The 9,761-nt window shown below is 39.4% G+C and overlaps 1 protein-coding gene across 1 annotated transcript in view; it reads right to left on the bottom strand.

Annotated features, from left to right (window-relative positions):
- LOC311036117 (zinc transporter ZIP4-like) overlaps positions 1 to 6,865 on the bottom strand; it is a gene marked incomplete at both ends in the record, with an annotated part of 13,729 nt that extends 6,864 nt beyond the window's left edge. The window contains 3 exons of the mRNA XM_084044639.1: positions 5,120 to 5,255; positions 5,967 to 6,070; positions 6,674 to 6,865. Coding sequence (XP_083900765.1) covers positions 5,120 to 5,255; positions 5,967 to 6,070; positions 6,674 to 6,865 — 432 coding nt within the window. The remainder of the gene's footprint in view (positions 1 to 5,119; positions 5,256 to 5,966; positions 6,071 to 6,673) is intronic.
- Positions 6,866 to 9,761: the final 2,896 nt, after the last annotated feature.

Raw genomic sequence — 9,761 nt, 5'->3', positions numbered from 1 at the left:
CCTTTTCACACGACACCTCGCAACACTGCACACGTCTCTCCAGTAAATTAAGAAGCGAGCGAACAGAGTTTTCAGTCAGATTCTCTTCTCCAGGCGACACGATACCGAGCACATCCCTGAATGCATCCTCCACGGCGGTCAAGGAATCAAAAGAACACAAACTGGCAAACAGCAATAGAAGTAATTTGGACATCACTAGGCCTATTCCTTTAAAGTCTATTTTAGAATTGTCTCAGAAATTTTAAATAGATTTATATATATTTCAAAATAGATTCTGATGGGACAATTTCAGTCCTGCAAAGGCTGATGAAATGAAAATCTGTCTCTCACACACAGCATTTATACCCTGTTCATTTAACAGGACTGAGATGACCTTTACCCAGGCATGCAATGCTCATTTGGTATGTTCTTGCACTCTATTTCAATGACGTGACGGCCACGTCGCTTAACACCTACACTGCAAGTGGACAATTGATATGCATCTAGGCTTATTCCTATGTTAATTCGCTAGGTGTGAGTCGGGAGCCTTTGAAAACTTTGTTGAGGTGCGAATTTAAAGTAGTTTTAAATCTATGCGTGTGCCTGCGTGTGCTCCTGGTCAAATAGGTGTGCAAGGCCGTCCAGTGAGCATTGCACCCCTGCCTTTACCTGTGATGACCTGGCTCACACTGGCCTTCACCTGTCCATAAAACCAGTCTCTCATTCACACCAGGTTTCCATCTTAAAGGCAAACCTTTCCGGTGATAAAATGACAGAAAGAGTCATCAAAAAGGTCAACCAAAGAACACGTTTTTTGTATAGGATTTCCTCTCTAGTTTTGATTGATTGATTGAATATTTTATTAGGCAAAACATGGAAACATCACAATTACATTTATAATACTTTGTCTAAAACGTCCGTCCAAAAAAGTCCTTGCGGTCTTGTTTCCATTGAGGTCCTTGGTATTCAGTTCATAGACATATACTGTATAGTAAGAATATCTAGTCAGTAAGAATACCTTGAGGATTCTTACAGGGGCCCTCATCCAAGGTCATTTCGACTACGCATGCTCCTCATGGTACCACAACACCACTGAGGCCTTAAAAATAAGGCTCCAGACATCCCAAAACAAACTAGTAAGGCTACCTCTTGGCCTCAAACATACAACCCATCTAACCCCTGCTCATTCTGCTAGGGTTGGAAGGCTCAGGGTTGCAACCTGGACAAAAAAAAGTGTTCGCTGTTTTAACCCAGCAACCCTATATGATACTAATATCCATGTACCTGTCAAAGTATTTCAAAAACATAAATGAAGTCCACAATCACAACACCAGAAGCAGCTCCACTGATCATGTCCAACTCAGATTTGGCACAAACAAGGGGTTGAAATCGTTCTCCTGCTATGCAACAAACATGTGGAATGCCGTACCAAAAGTAGTGAAGGAGTGTAACTACTCACTTTCAAAACTGCCCTAAAAAAAGACCTTCAGGAGGCTGCAATTCCAAACTGGCCACTGTAAAAGTCATAACCTATCATATCTGGCTTGATGCTGGTGGGGGGGTCTCGCATGCGTGAAAAATTGCGTTTCTTTTGTGCATTTTGTTAGTTTCTTCTTCTTCGGTTTTTGGTTACTTTATTTCGGTTTTAGGGTTAGGGTTAGGTTAGGGTTATGTATTTAATTCTTATTTTTGCCTGATTTTACTGATTTATTATCAAAACATTTATTATTTTAACATTTATTTTTATTATTCTAAATTACTTGGGGGGTCCAATCTGAAGCTAGGGGGGGGGCAAAATGCAACATGACAAATATGCACAAGGATAAAAATAAGAGAACGATCACAGAAATGGCTTGACATCGAATTCTTCGTTGAGCCCACAAACAGCGAGCCATATTGAGTGTGTAGATATAAAAGGCTTCACGTTGAAGGAGTAAGCGGTTGTGATCATCACCACCACAGGGAGGTCTGTCTACCTTTTCTATCCCCCAATAGCTCAAAGTCACCTAGTACTGTATCTCAAGATGAAATAAAATTACTTATATCGAACACCGTGCTTATGTTTGAAAATGATACCACAGCAGGACTGAAATTGTCCCATTAGAATCTATTTTGAAATATATATATAAATCTATTTAAAATTTCTGAGACAATTCTAAAATAGACTTTAAAGGAATAGGCCTAGTGATGTCCAAATTCCTTCTCTTGCTGTTTGCCAGTTTGTGTTCTTTTGATTCCTTGACCGCCGTGGAGGATGCATTCAGGGATGTGCTCGGTATCGTGTCGCCTGGAGAAGAGAATCTGACTGAAAACTCTGTTCGCTCGCTTCTTAATTTACTGGAGAGACGTGTGCAGTGTGGCGAGGTGTCGTGTGAAAAGGTAAGTTATATTAGGCCTCCAGCTCCGCAGTCAGGTAGACAGAGAGACAGGCTGGCGCACTGGAGAGGTCGAGGTCCAAAGGCTACTTGCTGTTGCTTCAAGTGTGGAGATCTTAAGGATTTTTCTTTTTACTTTTTTATTTATTTAATTTAAACATTGGACGTGGATTTGCAGTATAGGCCTACTGGTCAATGAATTGAACATGGACTACTTTGGATAAAGGATCGAGACCAAACTTGCTTGCATCAGTGTCTCTTTGTAGCATTTTCCAAGTTTACAGATTCTTCCGAAAAGTTAATAATTAGCCTCTAATTTTTCAAACATTTGATGACCACAAGCCGAACTCGGATTTCATCTATAGCGGCATATGGCAATCAATGGCAGATCCTATCCTATCTAACCTCATGCGCAAAGTTTGTTTTCAACAGAGTCGGACTCCTTTAAAATGTCCTGGAACACCTTTTGGAGCACCTTTTGCAGTGTTTATTACTATTTAGTGGAACGTTACATAGGCTAACTTGCAATAAGGACTGCAATGAGCAAAATGACAGTAAAATAGCCTACGTTAAATTATCTTAATGTTTTCTTTTACAAAATATTGGTTTTGCTTTCCAATCTAAATTAATTGCAGGCCTATTGAATGAGTGGATACCTTTATATTGGCATGTGATTCTTCAGACTGCTAACTTTCTATCTCACACGCACCATACTTTTTATAGCCTATACCAGTTGAAGTTAAAGGAGTAGTTCACCCAAAAAAATACTTATTTTCTATTAATTACACAACTTATGAAGCCTTGAATTCATGTCATTTTTTAGGAATGTGACAAAAACTAAAAACATCTCCATGAATTCAAGCCTTCATGGGGTGTGTAATTGATAGAAAATAAGTGATTTATTTGGGTGAACTACTCCTTTAAATATAGGTTAATTAATATATAATTATAGTACATTATTAACAGCTATTATTAGTTAGAGTCCTTTCAGAATCTGGAAAATAATTAGGCCTAGGTAATATAGATATTCATATTGTAAATATCCTTTGGAGAATGCTCAGCAATAGACCCTTTTCATTTGGATTTGTCATAGTTGGTTAAAGGTAAGCTGAAGGTAATAACATTAATTCTCTGTTTAAAGCTGTAGTTCACCCAAAACATTACTTATTTTCTATCAATTGCACACCCACATGAAGTCTTGAATTCATGGATTTTGTTTTGTTTTTGTCGCATTCCTAAGCCAATAATTTGATTCCCGTTTCCTACCGGTTAATGTATCCGGTAGGAGACACAAAGTAGATTATTTGTGTCTCCTACCGGAAATACAAATTATTGGCTCAGGAATGCGACAAAAACTGAAAAGAAATCCATGAACTCAAGGCTTCATGGGGTGTGTGCAATTGATAGAAAATAATTAATTAAACAATGTTTTGGGTGAACTACTCCTTTAAATGTAGTGTTGTGTGCAGCAAGTATAGATACACTTAATGGCTCACAGAAACACCTAAATGACTGAACCCCTGGGGGTCCTTGGTTCCATGGTTACCCAGCATATGATTGATAGAATCTTCACCATTATTATGTACAAAAATACAAATAAATACAACTGGAGAACATACAAGAACGGCTATATTTTGATATTTTCAGTTTTACTGTTATCTCGCTATTACATAGGCAGTAGCTAAATTCTGGACCAAATGACAGACCATATCAGACCAAAAGTTTGATATAATAAAAAAGGGCTTTAGAATGGGGTCCCAGAGATTAAAAATAAATAGAAAATCCAATCAAATGCGGGAATGTGACCTATTGGGGGTCGTTGACATTAAAAAGGTTGGGAATCACTGGATTATAGCATGTAAAAAGTAATCCTTGCCTTCCTAATGTATTTGTCAGGTAATTCATGTCCTGATATCAGGCAACTAAGGTAGCAAGCTGTAACAATCAATCAGTCAATCAATAAGAACCTATAAAATAGAAAGTGAACGAACTGACTGACTTGAGGGAACTTGAACAACAGCATCTATTCTCAGTTAACTATGGTATCTGACTAGTAGGGATGTAAGGGGGCAAAACATTCATGGAAATACATTATGAAGCGTACAGGCCAGTCACCAGTGTGAGAGTTTTATTAAAGTTGGCAATAGTGTCCCACAGGCACATGCCTGTCTCCCCTAGGTTTATTTACAGTCAATTTCCATGGTCAGGTGTCAAATAAGGCAGCACCCCACACTCCCTAAAATGTGACCATGCCTCTAGTGCTGTACTGTGTGTTTGCAGGACCTACTGTACTTGTCTTATCTAATGGGAAGGCCCAATGCTGCGTGTTGGATGAGTGAACAGCTCATTAGTTCAATGATGAATCCTCGTTAGTTCCTTATTTGCTTAATCTTGTCATAGCTTCTGGGAAAGACAATTTATTATCCTTTTAGTTTACTGTTTATGGGTGAGCAGTTTATTGGTGAATCTGCCTTCGTCTGCTCACCTTATCTTTGCCTGAGTCAGAGTAAACTGCACATCTCAATCATTAAAAGACATATCTTTGGTTGACCTGCTGGCTGCTGTCTTTTAATGGTGTGCAAGAGAAGGTGTAGTGGTGAAGATAAGATAAGAGATGGGGAAATCAGGAACCTTGATGTCACTGAGTTCTGAGACCTTCTGGTCAAGAACTCAGTGACATCAAGGTTCCTGATTTCCCCATCTCTTATCTTATCAGAGTCAGTGTATCAGAGTTTAGCCACTTGGCAGCTGGTTGTGTGTTCTACCTGACCTCTCCTGCCAGGGCCTGTAAAGCCATCGTAGAGGGAAAGTGGGGCGAAGAGACTGAACATCTGCTTCACAAAATCACTCTCCATGAACACCAAGATCACCAGCACCAGGAGAGAGAACCGGATCACAAACCTGGTCATGAACATGAGCACATAGATGTACTAGGACTGGAGCTTCTGATTCAGGCACTTTTACTTTAGCGCTAGGTATACTCTTAGTTGCTTGTTTTAGAAGAGAATGCTCTTAATACTTCTGGTTGTTAGTAGTTTCGTCCCCTACCTATGTTGAATGCACTTATTGTAAGTCGCTTTGGATAAAAGCGTCTGCTAAATGACCGTAATGTAATGTAATGTAAACCAGAGGACCGAGATGGATAGAGACACACAAATACAAACACAGATACCACAGGAATGAGTACACTTCGAACAAAAACATGATCTGCTCAGAGTTTGGGATTATACAGATATTCAAAGAGAGACATGTGCACAAGAAGACCAGATGTCACATACACACTATGTACAGACAGATGCACACATGCACATTAGTCTGCAAAGTGGACTGGTCATCTTGTTGGTGTGGAAAGATCATGTAGGGTTCAAGACAGTGGAACTAATTTACATGCACATGCGCACACGCACACGCACACGCACACGCACACACACACACACACACACACACACACACACACACACACACACACTGTGTGCAACTGTCCAGTAATCAATAGAAAGCTGCTAGCTGCTCAATGGCTTATTGAGCCTTCCGAGGTTACCTGTGTGGTAGACAGACGCTTATTCATAATTAAAATTCCTTTCCTCTGTACCTTGACACACACAAACCTACCTTTCTATCTCTAACTTGCGGGGAATCTGTCCTGGCACAGTTTGGAATGGCAGCTGGACCTTGGGTGCATATCCACCAGGATAGAAGTCAGTGATCCCTGGTTGCTGTGTTGTAGGTCCATGTTGATCATTTTCAACCAGGCTGAACAGATCTAGTGAGGAGCAAAATGCTAGTCAATATATTCCTCCACAACAAATAATATATGTTTTTTTCAGTGAGTCGTCTAAAATAATCTACATTATTAAACAATGATAACAGTCTGTATATGCCAGAAACACATATCATTCATTAATACCTTACCTTTTGGAGTGTTGCAGTACTCTGAAGCATGTATACAAAGTAAACTCTGTTGAGTCTCTGCTCCTTCTCTGTAACACTAATTAATAAACCAGATTCATGTTCAGTGGATAAAAGCAATACACAAATTGTACAATTAAGTATATGCGCATGAATAAATGGAAAATGGTGCATGTATATAGCGCTTTTATCCAAAGCGCTTTACATAGATTGTGCATTAAATTCACCCATTCACACACCGATGGCGGAGGAAACCATCCAAGGCATCAACCTGCTCATCAGGAGCATTTAGGGGTTCAGCATTTTGCTCAAGGACACTTCGACAACTCTGGGGGAGGCCGGGATCGAACTGGGAACCTCATGGTTCTCATCCGGCCACTCTACCCCTGAGAACTGAGTACATTTCTTACTTTGATTGTAGACTTGGCAGCTGGAGAGATGAGTTGGGAGTAGAGCCCGTGCTGTTCAGTGACTGGGTTTTTCCTGATAGGAGGGAGTTTGCTGCTCCTGTGACTTACAACCTGCTGGGGTTTGGGTTGGGGAGGTTTGTTGGGCGGGTGGGGCTTCAGTAACCCTAAACCAGGCAAACGCTTCCCCTCCATTCTGTTACAGAGCAAACAATGTTAGACTTAAGAGACAACTGACATTACTACTCACCCCGACTTTCTTTTTCCATTTAACTAATGTGGTGTCAATAGATGGCGTCTAATTGGTATGTTCTACTAATCCAAGAACAAGAGGACACAATTGTTTATGTTGGAGATCTTTAGCTTGTGATAGAAAATAAAAATAAAAGGTAGAACACTTGATAATACAGGCTGCTATATCATCAGAAAGGCAAAAAGTGGTTTAGCAATCTCACAATTTCACTGTGCATCCAACTGTGCATCGAGGATTTCTACACATGATCTGTGTTGTTACATCCTGAGTAGACTACCTGTCAACTCATTTCTAAAATAAGTTAATAAATAAAGGCCATAATAACCCCCTTCTCACAGGGGCTAAATAAATACTGATGGATATGCAGAACAAACAAACAAATGTTATAAATACACCACTGACCAATTAAGAAGCTCTCAGGCCAGGTTATAGTTACACTAATCATAGAAATAAAGGCAGCCTACTTTTATATAAGCTATATATAGTGCTAATACAACAGTCAACAAAGAATAAATAGGCCTACAAAATAAACAAATAAACCTTTATTACACTGTTTTGTTTAAAAACGTGTCCTATCAAATCTGGCATTCCAACACATACAGCCTGCATAATAGCTAGCCCCTTTCGGGACCCTGTTTACCTTTTTTGTAAATATTCCCAAATACAAAAAAGGTAAACAGGGTCCCGAAAGGGGCTACATAATAGCCTACAGTTAAACCTGCCATTAAAGTCACCTGGCTGCTGTGGAACTACAAACTCTGACTCAACCTGTCAAAAGACACATAATGAATAGCTTATAGCCACCATACCCACCACCACATACCTTATTTCACATTAAACTTGAGTCCTGTCGCCTCACGTTGTTTAACGTTAAAGTTTCTTCTCTGACCTCAGTGGCTCAAATCTCGGTTTCCAAAAAAAAACAAAGTTGGACGCGGTGAGCTGGCAACAGTTGTTAGGGAAGGAGTAGCTCTGGTTCAGAGCGTTAGTGAGTTCCCTCTAACGCTCTGGAAGACCCCTCGCTCTGCGCATGTACAAGGAATTCCACTGTCCTGCCAGCGTTCAACTATAGTGAAAATAAACAAAACCATTTCGCTACTCACCGAAGCAAAGGCTGTTTTGTGTTGTTGAAAGTCTATTCTCGGAATGCGCAAGCCTCTCAGCACCCCACCTACTCTGTAAAATACACTTTTTGGGCAGAAAATAAAATATGTCAGCGAAACTGAAATTATTCGTATTTACTCCACAGTGCCCTCTACATTTTGGTTAATGGTAAGTTCAAATCCCCCAGATCGGTAGAGGCACTGTGGAGTAAATACAAATAATGTCCGTCTCGCTGACATATTTTATTTTCTGCCCAAATAGTGTATTTTACAGAGTAGGTGGGGTGCTGAGAGGCTTGCGCATTCCGAGAATAGACTTTCAACAACACAAAACAGCCTTTGCTTCGGTGATTAGCGAAATGGTTTTGTTTATTTTCACTATAGTTGAACGCTGGCAGGACAGTGGAATTCCTTGTACATGCGCAGAGCGAGGGGTCTTCCAGAGCGTTAGAGGGAACTCACTAACGCTCTGAACCAGAGCTAGGGAAGGAGTAGCATGCCTATCAAACCGCCAGCAGAGGGCGCAATGCACCACGTCTATGCAAAGAATAAGATAGTCTCTAAAAGTACATTAAATTGCTTTAGGTCGTGACCAGGCTCTTCTTTTCGCAGATGAGTGAGGCTGGGACCGAGGTTACTAAAAGTACAGTCAAGAACTGGTTGAATTGTTATTAAAGCAAAACGTGTATATTGCAGGCTAATCATCATAACATCTATCCACTATGAATTGAGTACAAAGGACCCCAATGGAAACTTGTTTTTGTTTTTTTATTCCTATTAGCTGACCTTATATTGAACAGTACTTTCATGTGCTTTTTTTCTGCAAACTTCTAATAAAGTATCCAATCAATCAATCAATCAATCAATCAATCAATCAATCAATCAATCAATCAATCAATCAATCAATCAATCAATCAATCAATCTAATGTCTTAAAGAGAAAAGCCACCAGTTAAACATTACAGTTAAACACTTGAAATTTTATCAATTTATTTATATTATCAATAGGGCTGATGTAGGAGCCAAAATATGAATTATGGCTGCACACGTTTTTCTGGAGATAAAGTGACAAACTTGGTTGACAGCACAGCAGGGTCTTCTCGGTTGCAGCCAATTAGCTAATCAGCTCATCTAAACCCCCCCCCCCCCCCCCCCCTTTCTTTTTTTCTTTTTTTTTTTACCCCTTTTAGCTAGTTATGTTCTTAATACATTCGTTTTTGTTTGTTTGTGACAAAGCAATGGTGGAAAAAGTACTACATGTTTTGTTACTTAAGTAAAAGTATCAATACTGCAATGTAAAAGTCCAGAATTCAAAATTATACAAATGTATTGGTATCAAAAGGGACTTAAAGTACCAAAAGTAGGAAGTACTTATTATGCAGAATGTCCCATTTCACAAGTTTTCAAAAATGCATAAAAAATCGATTTGAAAATAGACGATCTACAAGTCAAAATCTGCAAAGTAACTAGTAACTAAAGTTTTCAAATAATTGTAGTGGAGCAAAAGTACAATATTTAACTCTGAGGTGTAGTGGAGTAGAAGTAAAAGTATCAAAAATTGGAAATACTCCACTTCAGTAAAATTGTACTTAAGTACAGTACATGATGTACTACTTTACACCACTGATAAATTGCATTATTTATGAAACTGTCTTTTTTTCTTTTCTTAGATTTTTACCTTCCAACAGTAGGTGGCGCTGTGACAGCCAACCATTTTTAAAGCACCAATGACGTGC

The sequence above is a fragment of the Gymnoscopelus microlampas genome, assembly GCF_963454915.1.
Source record: "Gymnoscopelus microlampas genome assembly, chromosome: 20".
NCBI classification, from domain to species: domain Eukaryota; kingdom Metazoa; phylum Chordata; class Actinopteri; order Myctophiformes; family Myctophidae; genus Gymnoscopelus; species Gymnoscopelus microlampas.
The sequence above is the reverse complement of the archived record's forward strand: the minus strand, read 5'-3'. Positions and strand labels throughout refer to the sequence as shown.